This window comes from Salmo trutta, chromosome 4 (assembly GCF_901001165.1).
Source record: "Salmo trutta chromosome 4, fSalTru1.1, whole genome shotgun sequence".
In the NCBI taxonomy this organism is placed as follows: Eukaryota; Metazoa; Chordata; class Actinopteri; order Salmoniformes; family Salmonidae; genus Salmo; species Salmo trutta.
In genome coordinates this window covers 68,916,595-68,940,237 of record NC_042960.1, presented here as the reverse complement: position 1 = coordinate 68,940,237, position 23,643 = coordinate 68,916,595, and the positions used below count along the sequence as shown (strand labels likewise).

The 23,643-nt window shown below is 44.1% G+C and overlaps 3 protein-coding genes across 3 annotated transcripts in view; 2 read left to right on the top strand and 1 right to left on the bottom strand.

The window, feature by feature from the left end:
* Positions 1-846, top strand: part of LOC115191443 (tripartite motif-containing protein 16-like) — a 14,377-nt gene extending 13,531 nt beyond the window's left edge. The window contains exons 5-6 of the mRNA XM_029749294.1: positions 85-144; positions 381-846. Coding sequence (XP_029605154.1) covers positions 85-144; positions 381-577 — 257 coding nt within the window. The 3' untranslated portion in view covers positions 578-846. The remainder of the gene's footprint in view (positions 1-84; positions 145-380) is intronic.
* A 4,826-nt stretch (positions 847-5,672) lies between these two features.
* LOC115191435 (tripartite motif-containing protein 16-like) lies at positions 5,673-14,677 on the top strand. Its single transcript, XM_029749285.1, has 6 exons — positions 5,673-6,705; positions 7,118-7,213; positions 12,768-13,001; positions 13,585-13,744; positions 13,870-13,929; positions 14,166-14,677. Exons 1-6 carry the CDS (start codon positions 6,109-6,111, stop codon positions 14,675-14,677), a joined length of 1,659 nt encoding a protein of 552 aa, XP_029605145.1. The 5' UTR covers positions 5,673-6,108.
* Positions 14,678-20,945: 6,268 nt separating this feature from the next.
* Positions 20,946-23,643, bottom strand: part of LOC115191427 (tripartite motif-containing protein 16-like) — a 30,365-nt gene continuing 27,667 nt past the window's right edge. The window contains exons 3-6 of the mRNA XM_029749278.1: positions 22,810-23,043; positions 21,933-22,092; positions 21,748-21,807; positions 20,946-21,516 (exon numbers count right to left, since the gene is read on the bottom strand). Of these exons, the coding sequence (XP_029605138.1) occupies positions 21,005-21,516; positions 21,748-21,807; positions 21,933-22,092; positions 22,810-23,043 (966 nt within the window). The 3' untranslated portion in view covers positions 20,946-21,004. The remainder of the gene's footprint in view (positions 21,517-21,747; positions 21,808-21,932; positions 22,093-22,809; positions 23,044-23,643) is intronic.

Here is a 23,643-nt window from a genome sequence, read left to right as displayed (position 1 = left end):
AAGCTCCCTACTAGTCATATACATGTGGAATATGGTATGATGATAACATTCCCTCTCTCTGTCAATGTGTTTGTGTGTCTGTAGTGAATATAGTGGATGTTTTACTGCCTCCAGAGCCCAAGACCAGAGAACAGTTGTTACAATGTGAGTCTCTTTATTGTGAAGTAACTAACAGTCTCTTTTTACTGACACTCCTAACAATCCCTCTAGAAATATATAGCAATAGTAAATCTAATCAAAGACTGGGTATCTATCTGACTCCTCATATTTCTCTGATTTGATCTCTGCTGTGCTCTAATCAAAGACAGGGTAGATACAGTATCTGACTTAACTTATTGTTCTGACTCCCCTCATTGGTCTCTGCTCTGCTCTTCTCCCAGATTCCTGTCAGCTCACACTGGACCCAAACACAGCACACACACGCCTCTCTCTGTCTAAAGGGAACAGAAAGGTGACACATAGAGGCCAAGTCCAACCATATACTGACCATCCAGACAGATTCACCAACCGGTGTCAGGTTCTGTGTAGAGAGGGTCTGTCTGGACGCTGTTACTCGGAGGTGGAGTGGAGTGGGTAGTGGGTTGAAACAGCAGTCTCATATAAAGACATCAGCAGAACAGAGACAGATAGTGGATTTGGATACAATAACAAGTCCTGGAGTTTACAGTGCTCTAGTGATGGTTATTGGTTCACACACAATAATGTTGAGACTGAAGTATCAGGCCCTCAGTCCTCCAGAGTAGGAGTGTACCTGGATCACAAGGCAGGTACTCTGTCCTTCTACAGTGTCTCTGACACAATGACCCTCCTCCACAGAGTCCAGACCACATTCACTCAGCCCCTCTATCCTGGGTTTAATATCTATGGTACTGCTGAGCTGGTTAAACTGTAGTAGGGTCCACATAGATACTAGTCATGCTGGTGTAGTCTATAGCTGAGCTGGTTAAACTGTAGTAGGGTCCACATAGATACTAGTCATGCTGGTGTAGTCTATAGCTGAGCTGGTAAACTGTAGTAGGGTCCACATAGATACTAGTCATGCTGGTATAGTCTATAGCTGAGCTGGTTAAACTGTAGTAGGGTCCACATAGATACTAGTCATGCTGGTGTAGTCTATAGCTGAGCTGGTAAACTGTAGTAGGGTCCACATAGATACTAGTCATGCTGGTGTAGTCTATAGCTGAGCTGGTTAAACTGTAGTAGGGTCCACATAGATACTAGTCATGCTGGTGTAGTCTATAGCTGAGCTGGTTAAACTGTAGTAGGGTCCACATAGATACTAGTCATGCTGGTGTAGTCTATAGCTGAGCTGGTTAAACTGTAGTAGGGTCCACATAGATACTAGTCATGCTGGTGTAGTCTATAGCTGAGCTGGGTAAACTGTAGTAGGGTCCACATAGATACTAGTCATGCTGGTGTAGTCTATAGCTGAGCTGGTTAAACTGTAGTAGGGTCCACATAGATACTAGTCATGCTGGTGGTGATGGTCCCCAGATGTGATGATTCATTCTACTCTGTTTTATCTACAATGATTTAACTGATTTGATCTTCAGATGTTCTGAATTAAAATAAACATTCAATGTATTCATATTTTTGTAATTGCAATGTTTTAATGTTGTACATTTCCATGAATCATGATGTATGGTGTTGATGTATATTGGTTGTCATTCACAACCATTGATATGTTTTCTCAGTTGGTTCTCTGTCTCTATGTTATTCTCCTCAGTATCATTGATCAGCTTGTAGGCTCGGCCCTAATTGATGTGTTCTCTGTCACCTGGAGCTGCATGGAAAATGGTCCAGGAACAAAAGGACAATTCAGGACTAGTCAGCCCACTACAAGCTGGAATCACTTACTTTCTACTAAAGTATATGGTCTGGTTTCCCAGACACAGATTAATCCTAGTCCTGGACTAAAAAGTATGTTCAATGTAGATGTCCAGGAAACCTGCCCTAAATGTGTCATCTTTCATCCTCCCATACTGCTCAGTCCAGCAACATTAAACCTGTCCAGCAGGTGGTGCTAATGACCAAACAATAAAACCAGCAGATATCTTGACTTGCCACTCAGTATATCAGTAATATTCAGAATAGTACTTTAATATCATTGGAGATTGATGGTCTTTTTAATCCACTATCCAGAGTCAGGAACAGATGAAGTTAGGTCTGCTACTGTTCAGTGATTAAATATGATTTATGGTGATGGGAAATAAAAAATACAACACTAAACTTCATCTAGTAATAGTTGTCCTTTGTTATTTATTCCAAGGTGTGTCTTTAATTTGTAAATGGATTGTGTGGAGGTGAGCTAGTGGTGTGGGGGAATATTCCAGTTGTGTTTAGGCATCTTCATGTCTGACATCCCCCAGTTCTGTTCAGACCCATTGAACTGGGTCACATTCTAAATGGTGACTTGTATTGATAGTCCATACTGGACCTAACTGTAGTTAACCAGACTGGAGGGGTTCTGATCACATATTCCCTCATCTCCACAACTTTACCTGATGTTCTCTCTCTCTCTCTCTAGCTCTCAGAAAGCAGACAACCTCAATATGGTTTAATTCCTGTAGTTATCAGAACACATGGGGTGTGTCCCAATTATCTCCTTTCTCTCTAAGTGTGAACTTGTCCACTTCCCTTCATGGATTTAAAAGGAAATGACTGGTATATGTAAACTCCCTCTACTCCATGTCAACACCAATCCAATGATTTTACACTTGTGAAGAGTAGAGAAGGAAAGCTCCACTTCAGGAGGAAGGAGAGATTATTGGGACGCCCCCATGGAGAGATGATAGAGGGATGTGAAAGAGGAGAGAGGTAATGGTTGTACTCCCCCATGGAGAGATGATAGAGGGATGTGAAAGAGGAGAGAGGTAATGGTTGTACTCCCCCATGGAGAGATGATAGAGGGATGTGAAAGAGGAGAGAGGTAATGGTTGTACTCCCCCATGGAGAGATGATAGAGGGATGTGAAAGAGGAGAGAGGTAATGGTTGTACTCCCCCATGGAGAGATGATAGAGGGATGTGAAAGAGGAGAGAGGTAATGGTTGTACTCCCCCATGGAGAGATGATAGAGGGATGTGAAAGAGGAGAGAGGTAATGGTTGGACTGGACTTATTTATTCTCTCATTACTGACTTATTCTGTCTCAATAACATAATTGCAGTTTACAAGATAAGTACATTCAAAGAAGTATCCATGTATTACAGTTTTCACAGTGTAACAGGAATGTTGTTGTCTGAATCTATAGCCATGAATTGTACATCTTGTCTCACACAATCATTGGTTCCTGTAGGTGCAGGGTAGAGATATGACGGGGAGACGGTCATACCCTCCTCCTCAGACCTTTTGGCAGAACGCCCAGAATATCTTCAATTAAGATAGGAGACGGTGCCAGACAGGAACCAACCCTGTGAAGCATGTTCTATAAGATAGGAGACGGTGCCAGACAGGAACCAACCCTGTGAAGCATGTTCTATAAGATAGGAGACGGTGCCAGACAGGAACCAACCCTGTGAAGCATGTTCTATAAGATAGGAGACGGTGCCAGACAGGAACCAACCCTGTGAAGCATGTTCTATAAGATAGGAGACGGTGCCAGACAGGAACCAACCCTGTGAAGCATGTTCTATAAGATAGGAGGCAGTACCAGACAGGAACCAACCCTGTGAAGCATGTTCTATAAGATAGGAGACGGTACCAGACAGGAACCAACCCTGTGAAGCATGTTCTATAAGATAGGAGACGGTGCCAGACAGGAACCAACCCTGTGAAGCATGTTCTATAAGATAGGAGACGGTGCCAGACAGGAACCAACCCTGTGAAGCATGTTCTATAAGATAGGAGACGGTGCCAGACAGGAACCAACCCAATGAATCATGTTCTATGTAGCTTTCTTGCTGTATACTGTCATGAAGTTGCCCTGTTGGGGGCGGTTTATGACCCCCCATAAATACCATTCCCCCTTTTCTCTCCACTCTACAGAATGGACTCTTGGAAAGACCTTTGTTAACGTAGAGAGAGTATGGTAACATCAAAAGGTTTACTTATTTATTCTCTCATTACTGACATTCTTTATCACTGAAGTAATTACACAATATAATTCATGTTAGATAGATAATGGTCTCTTCCTCCTATAAGAGTCATTGAAGTGTTGGATGAGATAGGACCCTGCCTTCACCGGGGGATATTTGTTGGACCCGTCACAACAGGTGATGAGGACCTCATCCTTCAGCTGCACAAAGAAAGCCAGGGACTGCAGTGTGCTCCAGTCTCCAGCAGGGGGCAGTAAAACCCTATGGACCTGAAAGGGAAAGTGAGGAGTAAAAATCAAAGGTGAATTTACATTGATGTTTCCACGGAGACCTGAGTCATATTCACTAGGCACCAAACTGAAGAAAATCAACTGAAACGGAGGGTCTGCTTTTCTTTATCTTGGCCAGGTCGCAGTTGTAAATGAGAACTTGTTCTCAACTAGCCTACCTGGTTAAATAAAGGTGAAATTAAATAAAATAAAAATAAATAAATATATATAAGGTTGACAGTGCATGTCAGAGCTTGAGAGGATCTGCAGAGAGGAATGGGAGAAACTCCCAAATACAGGTGTGCCGAGCTTGTAGCATCATATCCAGGAAGACTCGAGGCTGTAATCGCTGCCAAAGGTGATTCAACAAAGTACTGAGTAAAGAGTCTGAATACTTATGTAAATGTTCAGTATTTTTAAATGTTTTATTTTTGCCAACATTTCTAAAAACCTGTTTTTGCTTTGTCATTATGGGGTTTTGTGTGTAGATTGATGAGGTAAAAAAACAATTGAATCCATTTTAGAATAAGGCTGTAACGTAACATGTGGAAAAAGTCAAAGTAGCTGAATACTTCTAGAATGCACTGTAGTCCAGTTAAAATGTACTTAACAAGTCACATAATAAGTTACATGGACTCACTGTGAACATTAATATAACTAGAGACAAAGTATTTCCTGCCAGGAGACGTAGCCTGGAAAACTCCTGGCCCAATTAGAAGCTGCAAAGGATTCAGTGGTGTCTTGTTTACCTGCAGGCCACCCTCTTGGTTCTAGAAGACCAGAGGATTCAGTGGTGTCTTGTTTACCTGCAGGCCACCCTCTTGGTTCTAGAAGACCAGAGGATTCAGTGGTGTCTTGTTTACCTGCAGGCCACCCTCTTGGTTCTAGAAGACCAGAGGATTCAGTGGTGTCTTGTTTACCTGCCGGCCACCATCTTGGTTCTAGAAGACCAGAGGATTCAGTGGTGTCTTGTTTACCTGCAGGCCACCCTCTTGGTTCTAGACGACCAGAGGATTCAGTGGTGTCTTGTTTACCTGCAGGCCACCCTCTTGGTTCTAGAAGACCAGAGGATTCAGTGGTGTCTTGTTTACCTGCAGGCCACCCTCTTGGTTCTAGAAGACCAGAGGATTCAGTGGTGTCTTGTTTACCTGCAGGCCACACTCTTGGTTCTGATCAGTCAATACATACAGTATTCATTTCAACTACAGTACATTGTATCAATATTTTTATTACATTTTTATTTAAACTTTATTTAACTAAGTCAGTTAACTACAAATTCTTATTTACAATGATGGCCTCGTTCTGCCTTGTTCAGGGGCAGAACGACAGATTTATACCTTGTCAGCTCGGGGATTCAATATAGCAACCTTTCGGTTACTGGCCCAACGCTCTAAACACTAAGCTACCTGCCGCCCCAATATCAAGCAACCCCCCCCTCATTACAACCACTTATGAATAATTATAGACACTTATAACCAGTGTTATAACACATAAGTGTATTAAGGCATTGTAAAGGTCATTAAAATAACTATAATATGCAGTTCATAGAAACTGTTACCCTTTATATATTTCAACAACTCACGTGTGTTAGATTTATTCCTTATTAAAGGCCCTAACCTAGGAACTAATAACTTTGTCTCCTTCTCGATGTTGCATGCAGTTCTCTCCCTCCCTCCCTCCCTCTAACCCCACATCTCTGGCAGAAGCAGGAAGTCCATCCCACACCCCAAAACTATTTTCTAAGAAAAGGAAACTGATCTGAGTCTCTGTGTCGTCTGTCTGTGTGAGAGTGAAGAACAGTCCAAATGGCTCAGCAGGGAGTTCTTCTGGACCAGGACCAGTTCTGTTGTTCTGTCTGTCTGGATCTACTGAAGGAGCCAGTCACCATCCCCTGTGGACACAGTTACTGTAGGAGCTGTATTGAGGACTGCTGGGATCAGGATGATCTGAAAGGGGTCTATAGCTGTCCTCAGTGCAGACAGACCTTCACTCCAAGACCTGTTCTGAACAGGAGCACTGTGCTGGCTGAGGTGGTGGAGAAACTGAAGAAGACAGGACTCCAGGCTGCTCCCCCTCCTGCTCTGTGCTATGCTGGACCTGGAGATGTGGTGTGTGATTTCTGCACTGGGACCAGAAAGCAGAAAGCCCTCATGTCCTGTTTGGCATGTCTGGCCTCTTACTGTGAGACTCACCTCCAATCTCACTATGAATCTCTTGCTTTGAAGAAGCACAAGCTGGTCAAAGCCACCGCACAACTACAGGAGAAGATCTGCTCTCATCATGACAAACTGCTGGAGGTTTACTGTCGTACCGATCAGCAGTGTATCTGTTATCTGTGTACAATGGATGAACATAAAGGCCATGATACAGTGTCAGCTGCAGCAGAGAGGACTGAGAAACAGGTAAGACCAGAACAACTTGTTGGTGACTGTCTGATAAACAAATAATTAAAGATACAGTAGGAACTAAGACTGTTTGAATATGAGATTATTCAAATTAAATTGATCCACATTAGAACATATATGAACACAAACCTTGAGTATATAGATATGTTAACCCAGATTCTCCAAATGTATCACAATTTTTTAAAGTCTAACACCATTATCATTCGTTATCAAACACCCAATAAGGTCCCTAATTTGGGTGCTGCTAAAACTATAATCATTCACATAACAACATAATAATATAATTTCACACAGACACTTCCTCAAAATGTTTATCCCTATCTTCTATGGGCCCTAGGTCACATGACTATACAATTGATCTACTGGACAAATAAAGCTGTATAGCTCATTGAAGAGTGATTTTCCACAGAGGCAGCTGGGGATAAGTCAGCAGAAGGTCCAGCAGAGATTCCAGGAGAGAGAGAAGGAGCTGAAGGAGCTCCAACAGGCTGTGGAGTCTCTCAAGGTGAGTATTGTTGACCAGAGGAGACACACCATTTTACCTGTCACCTCCAGTCAGAGAGAGAGAGAAATAGAGGGAACCTTCTCCAATCCCACTATGTCTGGACCCCTATCAGACTGCTTTATGTAACTGATGGGATATGAACCCAGGTCTATTGTGGGAGAAACCAACATCTTGACCATTACACCAAGAGAACATTCCCTATTGGTCCGAGGGCTGACTTTGAAGTTGCAGGCGGGGCTACATCATCACATAATCATGACTGACTCATGTCCCCTATAAATACCTCTCTCAATTCAATTCAAATGGCTTTATTGGCATGGGAAACATATGTTAACATTGCCAAAGCAAGTGAGGTAGATAATATACAAAAGTGAAACAAACAATCAGAAATGAACAATAAACATTACACTGACAAAAGTTTCAAAGGAATAGAGACATTTCAAATGTTATAATTAAAGTGTAAACAGAGAGAGCCGTGCGCCAGACTGAGTTCTGGAGGTGAAATGGAAATGAATGAGGGAGAGTTAAGTGAGGTAGAAGGTGTGGAGAAGAGATCAGAACCAGAGCCTGGCATCAATGGACATGATAAAGAAGAATCTGGTGCTGTAGGAGTTACATTTTTGGAGAAAGTGGATCCATACCATTTGGCAGATCCATTTGTGGTTTCAGGGTGGGAGGGAAAGGAGTTGGTTGCAGTTGATTCAGTGAGTCACTGTCTGTCCTTTTGAGTTTTGAGTCTTTACCCAACAATCCACTGAGCTGTTTCAGGTGCAGTGTTTATGGTCATGTTGCAGCAGTTTGTTTTGCTCTTAGGAACAGGGCACCATTGAAAGGAGTGATTTCTGGGGTAGCGTTAGTGTGGAGGTGGAGCAATTGAAGTTGAATGCTCTTGGTGTTTGTGATGCCCACCGTTTGGTGTGAAGCATACCAGGTGGTGAGCGTGGTGAAACAGAGGAGTCACTGTCAGCGTTTGAGTCTTTACCCGACAAAGTCATGTTGGGATATATCAGTTATCCTGTTAGAGTCTTTGTGTTGAATCCACTGAGCTGTTTCAGGTGCAACGTTTATGGTCATGTTGCAGCAGTTTGTAGGAGGGAGATTCCAAGATGTGGGAAGTGTGCAGGAGGTCATGGGATAGAGGATTGTGTAGTTTTGGTGGATAAAGTGGTGTGTGTCAACTGTAGGGGTGTCCATGTTGCTGGGGATCGGAAGTGTCCGGTGCGAGAGAGGCAGGTTATATTATAGTGGGGCGGCAGCGTAGCCTAGTGGTTAGAGTGTTGGACTAGTAACCAAAAGGTGGCAAGAGCGAATGCCTGAGCTGACAAGGTACAAATCTGTCGTTCTGCCCCTGAACAAGGCAGTTAACCCACTGTTCCTAGGCTGTCATTGAAAATAAGAATCTGTTCTTAACTGACTTGCCTAGTTAAATAAAGGTTAAAAATAAATAGTCCAGTTGGGGGCGGTAATGCAACATATTGGATGCCAACCGCCATTAATCTCCGAAGAAGAGACGTTATATTATGTCTATGGACAGTGTTGTAACGATGTCTCTCTCTCTCTCATTACATCACTTTCGTGGTAGTTGGTTGTGTGGGTCTTTGGTTATGAATGGGATGCTAACAGACAATTGTTGATGGATATTTATAGAGCTCTGATCAGGACGACAATTGATTACGGGTGAATAGTTTATGGAACAGCGGCAAAGACTTGTCTTCAGAAGCTGGACAGAATCCAGTATATAGCTTTAAGGATATGTATTGGTGCATTTACATCAACATCTACTACCCACCATTGCGACCTGTGCGCTCTCATTGGTTGGCCCTCTCTTCATATTCGTCGCCAAACCCACTGGCTCGAGGTCATCTACAAGTCTCTGCTAGGTAAAGCCCTGTCTTATCTCAGCCCACTGGTCACCATAGCAGCACCCATCCTTAGCACGCTTTTGGTCACCCCCAAAGGCAATTCCTCCTTTGGGTGCCTTTCCTTCCAGTTCTCTGCTGCCAATGACTGGAACGAACTACAAAAATCACTGAAGCTAGAGACTCATATCTCCCTCACTAGCTTTAAGCACCAGCTGTCAGAGCAGATCACTGCACCTGTACATTGCCCATCTGTAAACAGCCCAACCAACTACCTCATCCCCATACTGTATTTATTTATTTATATATCTTGCTCATTTGCACCCCAGTATTTCTACTTGCACGTCTACCATTCCAGTGTTTAATTGCTATATTGTAATTACTTCGCCACCATGGCCTATTTATTGCCTTACATACCTTTCGATAAATCCTACGTAAATACGACACCAACTGCACTGCAACTGCTTCTGCAACACAATGCTGCAAAGGAAACACAGCATTTTATAGTAAATGAATGCAACTCTGGAATATCAAATTGAACTAGATGGTTGGCGCATAACCATAATATTAAACATTTTCTGGTCATGGTCTGGTCACCATATTTTTTGTCAGAAAAACATTTAAAACCTAAACAAAACGCATGTTTCTGGCCTCTTTTTCAAGATGTGGCCAATTTAAACAGCCAGTAGACATGTTTTAAACTAAGAAATAACCTTATTTCAATGTTTTTATTACAACGTATTGTTCCTAAATAGTTGCTGGGTAATATGATAATCGTTGAAATCTGTTGGTTCGTAGGCATCAAATAGAGAGAATGCTGCGCAGGTTCACTGAGTTGTAAACCAAATGGATAGGTGGAGCTCATTGATTTGTAGCTCTGACACAGTTGCTACCTCAGATTATGAGTCTATCAAGTGTGGTGAATGAGGTATGTAGTATCCACAGAAGACCACAGGGAGGAGCAAGAGAGATATAAACCCATACAGTTTTTCTCTTTAAATACCCTGAACCTAACAATCAATCAAATGTATTTATGAAGCCCTTTTTACATCAGCAGATGTCACAAAGTGCTGTACAGAAACTCTAACCCTACGTATAACCTAATTTAGCCTGAACCCTAATTCTAGGGTAGGGTAGCCTAAAACTATTTTAGTAATAATATTATGTTAGTAAATACCATTATAATACTAAATATATATTTTATTACAATAAATGCTATGTAAGCATTTGCCTTTTTTTGTTATTTTATTATAGTTATTATTGCAAGGCAGAACTGGGTGACCTAGTAATCAGCAATTGTTGTGGGGCAGGTTTGAGACTGATCTCAGGAATTAATAAGAAAAATACACTTTATTTCTCAGCTGCCTCACCAATGTCTTTATGTGAATTAATAAGTTTTAATTGGTAAATATTTCCAATTGATGGCAGCATAAGACCACGAAGCATCAGTTATAGGCTACAAGCAGCAATATGATTGACATAAAATAGCATGCAACCAAAGACTACATGATTTTCTAAAATGGTCACTCATTACTTTACAGTTAGCTATATATCTCATATTAGTCCTGTTTTGCTTTTAGGAGAGGAAAAAAATATGAACTATTGCATGTATTGAACCCCGTCCCCCCTGACTAGGGTGGGTCGAGGAAATTTCTGGTTGCGACAACCAATCATATCACCATCTGCAACTAAGAAGTAACCAAGAATTGCCTAAGAGGTAACTAAGAAGTGACCAATGAGAATAGAGCTATGGCGGGACCTTTAAACTCTAGTCAAGAGGACCATGGAAAATATATTTCCTCAGGTAATTTTGTTCGCGATTTATCTTTCATCATCATCAAAATATAAAATGTTCCAGTTCATTTAATCACTTACAACAATAAAATAACAATTTACAGCATAACAAACAATGAAACTGACATAAGCAGCCTGAGGAGAAGCCTTTTATTTTTTGTATTTATTTTTATTTCACCTTTATTTAACCAGGTAGGCCAGTTGAGAACAAGTTCTCATTTACAACTGCGACCTGGTCAAGATAAAGCAAAGCAGTGAGCGGAGATAATGCAGGGTTTTACCTAGCAAAGACCTATAGATGACCTGGAGCCAGTGGGTTTGGCGACAGATATGTAGTGAGGACCAGCCAACGAGAGCATACAGGTCGCAGTGGTGGATAGTACATGGGGCTTTGGTGATAAAACAGATGGCACTGTGATAGACTACGTCCAGTTTGCTGAGTAGAGTGATGCGGGCTACTTTGTAAATTACATCGCCGAAGTCAAGGATCGGTAGGATAGTCAGTTTTACGAGGGTATGTTTGAAGGAGGCTTTGTTGAGAAATTGGAAGCCGATTCTAGATTTAACTTTGGATTGGAGTTGCTTAATGTGAGTCTGGAAGGAGAGTTTACAGTCTAACCAGACACCTAGGTATTTGTAGTTGTCCACATATTCTAGGTCAGAACCGTCCAGAGTGGTGATGCTGGACGGACGGGCAGGTGCGGGCAGCGATCGGTCGAAAAGCATGCATTTAGTTTTACTAGCGTTTAAGAGCAGTTGGAGGCCACGGAAGGAGAGTTGTATGGCATTGAATCTCGTCTGGAGGTTAGTTAACACAGTGTCCAAAGAGGGGCCAGAAGTATACAGAATGGTGTCGTCTGCGTAGAGGTGGATCAGAGAATCACCAGCAGCAAGAGCAACATCATTGATGTATACAGAGAAAAGAGTCGGCCCGAGATTTGATCCCTGTGGTACCCCCATAGAGACTACCAGAGGTCCGGACAACTGGCCCCCCGATTTGACACACTGAACTCTATCTGACAAGTAGTTGGTAAACCAGGCGAGGCAGTCATTAGAGAAACCAAGGCTGTCGAGTCTGCCAATAAGAATGTGGTGATTGACAGAGTCGAAAGCCTTGGCCAGGTCTATGAATACGGCTGCACAGTAATGTCTCTTATCGATGGCGGTTATGATATCGTTTAGGACCTTGAGCGTGGCTGAGGTGCACCCATGACCAGCTCTGAAACCAGATCGCATAGCAGAGAAGGTACGGTGGGATTGGAAATGGTCGGTAATCTGTTTGTTGACTTGGCTTTTGAAGACCTTAGAAAGGCAGGGTAGGATAGATATAGGTCTGTAGCAGTTTGGGTCTAGAGTGTCTCCCCTTTTGAAGAGGGGGATGACCGCGGCAGCTTTCCAATCTTCAGAGATCTCAGACGATACGAAAGAGAGGTTGAACAGACTAGTAATAGGGGTTGCAACAATGGCGGTGATATGTTTAGAAAGAGAGGGTCCAGATTGTTTAGCCCAGCTGATTTGTAGGGATCCAGGTTTTGCAGCTCTTTCAGAACATCAGCTATCTGGATTTGGGTGAAGGAGAAATGGGGGAGGCTTGGGCAAGTGTCTGTGGGGGGTGGAGGGCTGTTGACCGGGGTGGGGTGGCCAGGTGGAAAGCATGGTGCTGGATGGTGTACTGTGGTGTTGGGTACTGTATAATGTGATTGTGTGGAAGTTGTGGTGGCACGAAATGTGTTTTTAGGAGTGGGGAGTGTCTCTCTCTCTCTCTCTCTCTGAGTCTGTCTCTCTCTCTCTCTGTGTCTCTCTCTCTGTGTCTCTCTGTCTCTCTCTCTCTCTCTCTCTCTCTCTCTCTCTCTCTCTCTCTCTCTCTCTCTCTCTCTCTCTCTCTCTCTCTCTCTCAATAGCGCTCTGCACAGGCAGCAGTGGAGGACAGTGATCAGATCTTTACTGAGCTGATCCGCTCCATTGAGAGAAGGAGCTCTGAGGTGAAGGAGCTGATCAGAGCCCAAGAGAAGGCTCAAGTGAGTCAAGCTGAAGGATTCCTGGAGCAACTGAAGCAGGAGATAGCTGAGCTGAGGAAGAGAAGCACTGAGCTGGAGCAGCTCTCACACACAGAGGATCACATCTATTTCCTCCAGGTAACTGAACTAACTTGTTACATGTGATATGAAATTAACTTCATGTGAAACTATTCATCTCAATCATTATGTTGAACTGTCTGTCTCTCTGTACTTCTCCCTCTCTCTCTGTCCATCCTCTCTCTCTCTGTCTCTCTCCCTGTCCCTCTCTCTCTCTGTCCCTCCTCTCTCTCTCTGTCCCTCTCTCTCTCTCTGTCTCTCCCTCTCTCTCTGTCCCTCTCTCTGTCCCTCTCTCTTTCTCTCTGTCCCTCTTTCTCTGTCCCTCTCTCTGTCCCTCCTCTCTCTCTCTCTGTCTCTCTCCCTGTCCCTCTCTCTCGCTGTCACTCCTCTCTCTCTCGCTGTCCCTCCTCTCTCTGTCTGTCTGTGTCTCTCTCCCTCTGTCTCTCCCTCTCTCTCTGTCTCTGTGTGTCTCTGTCTCTCTTTGTCTGAGTCTCTCTCCAACTCTCTCTGTCTCTCCCTTTCCCTCTTTGTCTGTGTCTGTCTCTCTCTGTCTCTCTCTCTCTCTGTGTCTCTCCCTCTGTCCCTGTCTCTCTGTCCCTCTCCCTCTCCCTCTCTCTCTCTCTCTCTCTGTCTCTCTCTCCAGAGTTATCAGTCTCTCTCCAGTATCAGTGTATCTTCAGACTTACCCAGCATCGTTGTCCGTCCTCTTCAGTACTTTGGAGATGTGAGTAAGACTGTGTCTGAACTGAGAGAGAAACTAGAAGACTTCCTTAAAGGAGAATGGACCAAGATCTCCACTACAGGTGTGTTGAAAACAATAAGAACATCAACTTTAGACCATTGAAAGTTCCCTACTTGTCATATACATGTGGAATATGGTATGATGATAACATTCCCTCTCTCTGTCAATGTGTTTGTGTGTCTGTAGTTAATATAGTGGATGTTGTACTGCCTCCAGAGCCCAAGACCAGAGAACAGTTGTTTCAATGTGAGTCTCTTTACTGTGAAGTAACTAACAGTCTCTTTTTACTGACACTCCTAACAATCCCCCCCAAAATATATAGCAATAGTAGATCTAATCAAAGACTGGGTATCTATCTGACTCCTCATATTTCTCATATTTGATCTCTGCTGTGCTCTAATCAAAGACAGGGAAGATACAGTATCTGACTTAACTTATTGTTCTGACTCCCCTCATTGGTCTCTGCTCTGCTCTTCTTCCAGATTCCTGTCAGCTCACACTGGACCCAAACACAGCAAACACACACCTCTCTCTGTCTAAAGGGAACAGAAAGGTGACCACTACACGCCAAGTCCAACCATATACTGACCATCCAGACAGATTCACCAACCAGTGCCAGGTTCTGTGTAGAGAGGGTCTGTCTGGACGCTGTTACTGGGAGGTGGAGTGGAGTGGGGTGTATGTTATTACAGCAGTCTCATATAAAGACATCAGCAGAACAGAGACAGATAATAGATTTGGATTCAATAACAAGTCCTGGAGTTTACAATGCTATAATGGTTGTTATTGGTTCAGACACAATAATGTTAAGACTAAAGTATCAGGCCCTCAGTCCTCCAGAGTAGGATTGTACCTGGATCACAAGGCAGGTACTCTGTCCTTCTACAGTGTCTCTGACACAATGACCCTCCTCCACAGAGTCCAGACCACATTCACTCAGCCCCTCTATCCTGGGTTTAATATCTATGGTACTGCTGAGCTGGTTAAACTGTAGTAGGGTCCACATAGATACTAGTCATGCTGGTGTAGTCTATAGCTGAGCTGGTTAAACAGTAGTAGGGTCCACATAGATACTAATCATGCTGGTGTAGTCTATAGCTGAGCTGGTTAAACTGTAGTAGGGTCCACATAGATACTAGTCATGCTGGTGTAGTCTATAGCTGAGCTGGTTAAACTGTAGTAGGGTCCACATAGATACTAGTCATGCTGGTGTAGTCTATAGCTGAGCTGGTTAAACTGTAGTAGGGTCCACATAGATACTAGTCATGCTGGTGTAGTCTATAGCTGAGCTGGTTAAGGAAATGTAACAAGGTTGGGCTATGTAAGGCAAGCCTCAACTCAGAACAACTCAGTAAGGCAAGCCCCAACTCAGAACAACTCAGTAAGGCAAGCCCCAACTCAGAACAACTCCGTAAGGCAATCCCCAACTCAGAACAACTCAGTAAGGCAAGCCCCAACTCAGAACAACTCAGTAAGGCAAGCCCCAACTCAGAACAACTCAGTAAGGCAAGCCCCAACTCAGAATCATTGAGCTCTCAACTAATCACTTACAGGTGGTTTGTCGACCAGCTTCATTACTGCTATAATTAGTCGATATCAAATAAACATTGAGTGTCTGAAGAATTATCCAAGTCTCTCTCACTTGATTAGAATTTCCACGACACATGCCAGAGAATAGAAACTAGCTGGAGCAGCAGCACCTAAATATCAGCAGAAAAGAGTAATGAAACTGGTGGTTATCACTGTCTGCACTCTGTCTCCACCCGAGTTTTGGTGCAATTACAGCCAACTAACACAATAATTGTCACGTCCTGACCAGTAATAGGGGTTATTTGTTGTTGTAGTTTGGTCAGGACGTGGCAGGGGGTATTTGTTTTATGTGGTTCGGGGGTTATGTGTATGTAGAGGGGTGTTGTATTTATGTGTTCCGGGGTTTTTGGTGTATGTTCTTGTTTTGGTATTCTAGGTTTTCTATGTTGTGTATTTCTTTGTTGGCCGGGTGTGGCTCTCAATCAGGAACAGCTGTACATCGTTGTTTCTGATTGAGAGTCATACTTAAGGAGATTGTTTTCACCTGTCTGTTTGTGGGTAGTTGCATTTTGCACTGCTGTTAATATAGCCTGCGAAACTGTCGGTCTGTCGTTCTTTGTTTTTTCGTGTTCACTTTTTAAATAAAATAATGATGAGCACGCAACCCGCTGCACCTTGGTCTAATCTCTATGACAGCCATGACAGAACTACCCACCACAAGATGACCAAGCAGCGGGGATTGGAGCACCGGCCTGAAGGTTGGACTTGGCTGAAGGAACGGCAATATTGGGAGGACAAGTTATGGGAGCTACGGGAACCTGAGAGGCACCCCCAATAATTTTTTTTGGGGGGGGGCACATGGGTAGTTTGGCGGGGCCAGGATTAAGCCCCAAGCCAACTCCCGGTGCTTATAGGAAGCAGCCTGTCATTAGTCAGGTCCCGTGCTATGAGGTGATATGCATGGCGTTGGGGCCAAGCATTCACAGGCCGGTGTGTGAGGTGCCAGCGCCCCGCATTTGCCAGGGAGAAGTGGGCATCCAGCCAGTACGGGCGGTGCCAGTTCTGCGCTCGAGACAGCCAGTGCAACTCTACGGTCCAGCATATCCTATTCCCGCTTCTTGCACTAGCCGTGAGGTGCGTGTCTCCAGTCTGGCACATCCCAATCCAGCACCACGCACCAGGCTTTCAGTGCATCAGCCCAGTAAAACTCAGCCTGTTCCTGCTTCCCGCACTAGCCCTGAGGTGCGTGTCCCCAAACTGGCACATCCAGTACCAGCACCACGCATCAGGCTTGCAGTGCATCAGCCCAGTCCCAGTCCAGAGTGTCCGGCAACAGTACCTCGTCCAGAGTGTCCGGCAACAGTACCTCGTCCAGAGTGTCCGGCAACAGTACCTCGTCCAGAGTGTCCGGCAACAGTACCTCGTCCAGAGTGTCCGGCAACAGTACCTCGTCCAGAGTGTCCGGCAACAGTACCTCGTCCAGAGTGTCCGGCAACAGTGTCTAGTCCGGAACCGAGTGAGACGGCCTACAGTCCGGCACCGAGTGAGACGGCCTACAGTCCGGCACCGAGTGAGACGGCCTACAGTCCGGCACCGAGTGAGACGGCCTACAGTCCAGAGCTCCTAGAGTTGTCCTACAGTCCGGAGCTCCTAGAATCGCTTTACAGTCCGGAGCTCCGAGAGTACAGTCCAGGGTCAACAGTGACACGAGTCAGGCCGAGGTATTTGGGAGGAGTGGACTGGTCAGGGGGTGGTCTTAGGCCCGAGCCTAAACCACCTCCACTGTTGGAGGTTTGGGGAGGGGGGATGTAGCACAGGAGCCGTCGTTGACGGCAGCCACCCTCCCTTCCCTCCCTTTAGTTAGGGGTTTATTTTTTATTTTTTTGTTGAGGTGCATACGGGGTCTGCACCTTGGGGGGGGGGGGGTAATGTCACGTCCTGACCAGTAATAGGGGTTATTTGTTATTGGGGTTTGGTCAGGACGTGGCAGAGGGTATTAGTTTTTTGTGGTTTGGGGTGGTTGTGTGTTTAGTGGGGTGTTTGATTTATTATTCTGGGTTTTGGGCAATGTTCTATGTTTATGTATTTCTATGTCTAGTCATTTGTATTTCTATGTTTAGGTAATTGGGGGTGGACTGTCAATTGGAGGCAAGTGTTTTCTTGTTGCCTCTGATTGAGGGTCCTATAAATAGGTATGTGTTTGTGGGTATTTTGTGGGAGATTATGTGCTGGGTATAGCTTTGTTGCCTTACCGGCCTGTTATTAGTTGTTGTGTTTTTGTTGTGTACGTGTTTGTTTTGGTTTCCCTTCTTTGTCCATTCAATAAAAGATGAGTGCACATTTCCCAGCTGCGTCTTGGTCCACTTTACCCTACGACAACCGTGACAATAATAATATAGAGATATTGTCTAAATGACAGGAAATGATATATATTCAACAATAAAATAGAGATATTGTCTAAATGATATATATTCAACAATAATCTCCCCATATGTAACTGTATAGATTTCCCCATCACTACTCCTGGTTTCAGTAGGTCCAGTCTTCAGTCTTTTACATCTTGTTTAACTGGAAGTATTCCTCTATCATTATTTAGACGTTTCCCATGTTCCTCTCTCTCCACCCCCTTTCTCAACCACATCTTGGACTCAGGTAGGGTACTCCTCCATTCTCAGATGAGAGAGACAGAAATGGTTGTGTCTCTGTGGTGTTTTTTTTAGATAAAGACTTTCTCGTCCACCTGATAGAGAAGGACCCAAGGATACGCTACACATGTGAGCAGGCTCTTCAGCAGCCCTGGTACAGTGAACACACACACCTTCTGGTACATATTGTTGTCCCCCAGCAGAGCCTGGCCCTCATGTTTCTCTCCCTCCCTCAGGCTTGATGGACAAGTGTTGTTTTATGTTATTCACTCCAGACTACAACCGTAATTTCTTCCAAATATTTTTGTACCACCCTATAGTTCCCATTACTGTGTTTAAAAATCGTCTGTCATTTTAATGTACGAGAAATAGCTTGACCTGGCATCCTTTGGGGTCTAATATGTTGAGATAAGTGGTATTGAAAAGTATGACAGAATATATACCCTAACCTATGATCTGTGGAAGAGGAGATATCTAGAGAGAAATTGTCAGTTGTAACCCATTCAGCTGAGGATTTCCGCCCACTATCAAAATATTACAAGTCATATGACCTTAAAAAAGGGTTCAATAACAACCTTTGGGGTCTAAGATGTTGAGAAAGGTGTCATTGAAGAGTCTGACATGGAATATCATGCCTAACCCTAACCTGTGACAAATTAATGTACTGACACAATATCCTCCCTACCCACAATTCAGTAGTGGTCTTCAGTGAGGTGCACAGCTGCATGTTTCTGTCCTCCATGACTGGGAAAGATCCAGAAGACCCTACATCCATCTCATTAGATCAGAACAGAATGGATCAACAGTGGTTCATGTTTCTGGTTTACATCCTAAATATATTGTGTTCATTGTTTTCACAGCCCGTTATGTCATGAGAATAAGGACAGGTGTCACATGATGGATTAAACATGTTTGGAGAATTTGACATAGTGGTTCCCAACTTGACTTCTTTGACACATGCTGTACATCATGCGAACAATGCAGTTTAAAGACATTCACCTTTGGATAAAAGTCTCGTATATCAGTCTACAAGGTTTTCATTGGAATCCATTAGGGAGTCACATGACGACTGGGACCCTACGAAAAAACCTGCTATTCAACATGTTTGGCTTGCAGTATGTTTGGCTTGGAGTCTTGCATAGGCAGTTATCTAGCTGCTGTGGTGATGGCAGTAATACTGGAGGAGGTCCTGGGTAAACCCCAGGATGTAGAACACAGTTATCTAGCTGCTGTGGTGATGACAGTAATACTGGAGGAGGTCCTGGGTAAACCCCAGGATGTAGAACACAGTTATCTAGCTGCTGTGGTGATGACAGTAATACTGGAGGAGGTCCTGGGTAAACCCCAGGATGTAGAACACAGTTATCTAGCTGCTGTGGTGATGACAGTAATACTGGAGGAGGTCCTGGGTAAACCCCAGGATGTAGAACACAGTTATCTAGCTGCTGTGGTGATGACAGTAATACTGGAGGAGGTCCTGGGTAAACCCCAGGATGTAGAACACAGTTATCTAGCTGCTGTGGTGATGACAGTAATACTGGAGGAGGTCCTGGGTAAACCCCAGGATGTAGAACACAGTTATCTAGCTGCTGTGGTGATGACAGTAATACTGGAGGAGGTCCTGGGTAAACCCCAGGATGTAGAACACAGTTATCTAGCTGCTGTGGTGATGGCAGTAATACTGGAGAAGGTCCTGGGTAAACCCCAGTATGTAGAACACAGTTATCTAGCTGCTGTGGTGATGACAGTAATACTGGAGGTGGTCCTGGGTAAACCCCAGGATGTAGAACACAGTTATCTAGCTGCTGTGGTGATGACAGTAATACTGGAGGAGGTCCTGGGTAAACCCCAGGATGTAGAACACAGTTATCTAGCTGCTGTGGTGATGGCAGTAATACTGGAGGAGGTCATGGGTAAACCCCAGGATGTAGAACACAGTTATCTAGCTGCTGTGATGATGACAGTAATTAGGAACACAGAGGAACAACCTGACAACACACATAGCAAAATAACAATAAAAACAAAGGGGGAGAAACCCACTAAAGTCATTACCATATTGTCATGTTGTAATGACAGGGAGAAACAATCTAACCTCTACAACACTACTTTAGATCTGGTCAAAAGAAGCCTAGTGCACTACGCAGGGAATAGGGAGCTATTTGGAACAGACACACTAACTCCTGTATGAAAATGTTTCTCTCCCTCGTCTGTCTGATATATCTGTCCATTTCCCCTCCCCTCCTCCCTTTTCATTCTATTCTATCACCCACACCACTAGCTCACCTCCACACAATCCATTTACAAGTTAAAGACACACCTTGGAATAAATAACAAAGGAACACTATTACTAGATGAAGTTTAGTGTTGTATTTTTCATTTCCCATCACCATAAATCATATTTAATCACTGAACAGTAGCAGACCTAACTTCATCTGTTCCTGACTCTGGATAGTGGATTAAAAAGACCATCAATCTCCAATGATATTAAAGTACTATTCTGAACATTACTGATATACTGAGTGGCAAGTCAAGATATCTGCTGGTTTTATTGTTTGGTCAATAGCACCACCTGCTGGACAGGTTTAATGTTGCTGGACTGAGAAGTATGGGAGGATGAAAGATGACACATTTAGGGCCGGTTTCCTGGACATCTACATTGAACATGCTTTTTAGTCCAGGACTAGGATTAATCTGTGTCTGGGAAACCAGAACATATACTTTAGTAGAAAGTAAGAGATTCCAGCTTGTAGTGGGCTGACTAGTCCTGAATTCTCAATTGAGAAAACATATCAATGGTTCTGAATGACAACCAATATACATCAACACCATACATCATGATTCATGGAAATGTACAATATTAAAACGTTGCACTTAAATAAATATGAATACATTGAATGTTTATTTTAATTCAGATCATCTGAAGATCAAATCAGTTAAATCATTGTACATGAAACAGAGTAGAATGAATCATCACATCTGGGGACCATCACCACCAGCGTGACTAGTATCTATGTGGACCCTACTACAGTTTAACCAACTCAGCTATAGACTACACCAGCATGACTAGTATCGATGTGGACCCTACTACAGTTTAACCAGCTCAGCTATTGACTACACCAGCATGACTAGTATCTATGTGTACCCAACTACAGTTTAACCAGCTTAGCAGTACTATAATAGAGACTAAACCCAGGATAGAGGGGCTGAGTGAATGTGGTCTGGACTCTGTGGAGGAGGGTCATTGTGTCAGAGACACTGTAGAAGGACAGAGTACCTGCCTTGTGATCCAGGTACACTCCTACTCTGGAGGACTGAGGGCCTGATACTTTAGTCTCAACATTATTGTGTCTGAACCAATAACCACCTCTATAGTACTGTAAACTCCAGGACTTGTTATTGTCTCCAAATATATTACCTCTCTCTGTTCTGCTGATGTCTTTATATGAGACTGCTGTAATAACATTACCACTCCACTCCACCTCCCAGTAACAGCGTCCAGACAGACCCTCTCTACACAGAACCTGGTAATGGTTAGTGAATCTGTCTGGATGGTCAGGATATGGTTGGACTTGGCTTGTATAGGTCACCTTTCTGTTCCCTTTAGACAAAGAGAGGAGTGTGTATGCTGTGTTTGGGTCCAGTCTGAGCTGACAGGAATCTGGGAGAAGAGCAGAGACCAATGAGGGGAGTCAGAACAATAAGTTAAGTCAGATACTGTGTCTACCCTGTCTTTGATTAGAGCACAGCAGAGATCAAATCAGAGAAATATGAGGAGTCAGATAGATACCCAGTCTTTGATTAGATCTACTATTGCTATATATTTCTAGAGGGATTGTTAGGAGTGTCAGTAAAAAGAGACTGTTAGTTACTTCACAATAAAGAGACTCACATTGTAACAACTGTTCTCTGGTCTTGGGCTCTGGAGGCAGTACAACATCCACTAAATTCACTACAGACACACAAACACATTGACAGAGAGAGGGAATGTTATCATCATACCATATTCCACATGTATATGACTAGTAGGGAACTTTCAATGGTCTAAAGTTGATGTTCTTATTGTTTTCAACACACCTGTAGTGGAGATCTTGGTCCATTCTCCTTTAAGGAAGTCTTCTAGTTTCTCTCTCAGTTCAGACACAGTCTTACTCACATCTCCAAAGTACTGAAGAGGACGGACAACGATGCTGGGTAAGTCTGAAGATACACTGATACTGGAGAGAGACTGATAACTCTGGAGAGAGAAAGAGAGAGAGAGAAAGAGAGAGAGAGAGACAGGGGGAAAAAGAGAGCGAGAGGGGCAGAGAGAGAGAGAGAGAGAGAGAGAGAGGGACAGAGAGAGAAACAGAGAGGGAGAGGGACAGAGAGAGAGCGAGAGAGAGAGAGGGACAGAGAGAGAGAGGGCATAGAGAGAGAAACAGAGAGGGAGAGTGATAGAGAGAGAGAGACACAGAGAGAGAGAAAGGGGCAGAGAGAGAGAGAGAGGGACAGAGAGAGAGAGAGAGAGAGAGAGAGAGAGAGAGAGAGGGAGAAGGACAGAGAGAGATTAAGAGGGAGAGAGGGAGAGAGAGACAGAGAGAAAGGGACAGAGCGAGAGAGAGGGACAGAGAGAGAGAGAGGAAGAGAGGACAGAGAGAGAGAGAGAGAGAGGGACAGAGAGAGAGGAGAGAGGAGAGAGAGAGAGAGAGAGACAGAGAGAGAGAGGGACAGAGAGAGAGAGAGATAGAGGGACAGAGAGAGAGAGAGACACAGAGAGAGAGACAGAGAGGGACAAAGAGAGAGAGAGACAAAGAGAGAGAGAGACAGAGAGAGAGAGAGAGAGGGACGGACAGAGAGAGAAGAGAGAGGGACGGACAGAGAGAGGGAGACAGACATGACAACATAATGATTGAGATGAATAGTTTCACATTAAGTTAATTTCATATCACATTTAACAAGGCAGTTTAGTTACCTGGAGGAAATGTATGTGATCCTCTGTGTGTGAGAGCTGCTCCAGCTCAGTGCTTCTCTTCCTCAGCTCAGCTATCTCCTGCTTCAGTTGCTCCAGGAGTCCTTCAGCTTGACTCACTTGAGCCTTCTCTTGGGCTCTGATCAGCTCCTTCACCTCAGAGCTCCTTCTCTCAATGGAGCGGATCAGCTCAGTAAAGATCTGATCACTGTCCTCCACTGCTGCCTGTGCAGAGCGCTGTTAAGAGAGAGAGAGAGACAGAGAGACAGAGAGAGAGAGAGACAGAGAGACAGAGAGAGAGACAGAGAGAGAGAGAGAGAGAGAGAGAGAGAGACAGTAGGTACAGTAGCCTCTGCACCTCATTGAGTCAGAATGCTGCCACCCTGCTCTCCATGTCCACCAGGCCTTGTCCCCCTTCTGGAGAGGCAGGTACAGAACACCGCTTGGCCCTGCTCTACTCTCCTCCCTCCTGGTACCCCCTCCAGTAGCCTGCCCCATAGCAGAGCTAGACCCAGCCTCTGCCCCCTGAGTCCTAGTAGGCTGGACAATAGAACGAGTCAAAACGGCCAAAGAACGTTGTCTGAGCTGGAACACTAGCGAGGCCATAGCAAATGAATTGAAACGAACCTTCACAGAGCCTCTTCTGACTGGAATGATCCTTAGAATTCCATTTCCCCTAAATGGCACCAAAAAATGTCTACCTTCTTATTTTACCACTAAAACCTGTTCTTAGGACCAAACTGAAAAATAACAACTGGTGTAGAAAGTAATCACCCGCACCTCGATGGTGCCAAGTGTGTTTATGTCTGAATTACCAGGAAGTAGGAAAAAACAGGC

What these genes read in the sequence shown, in the direction of transcription:
- LOC115191435 (XM_029749285.1), top strand. Translation starts at nt 6,109, where the DNA reads ATGGCTCAGCAGGGAGTTCTTCTGGACCAGGACCAGTTCTGTTGTTCT. An exon ending in ATCACATCTATTTCCTCCAG is followed by an intron (nt 13,002 to 13,584) that starts GTAACTGAACTA and finishes CTCTCTCTCCAG; the next exon opens with AGTTATCAGTCTCTCTCCAG. An exon ending in GACCAAGATCTCCACTACAG is followed by an intron (nt 13,745 to 13,869) that starts GTGTGTTGAAAA and finishes GTGTGTCTGTAG; the next exon opens with TTAATATAGTGGATGTTGTA.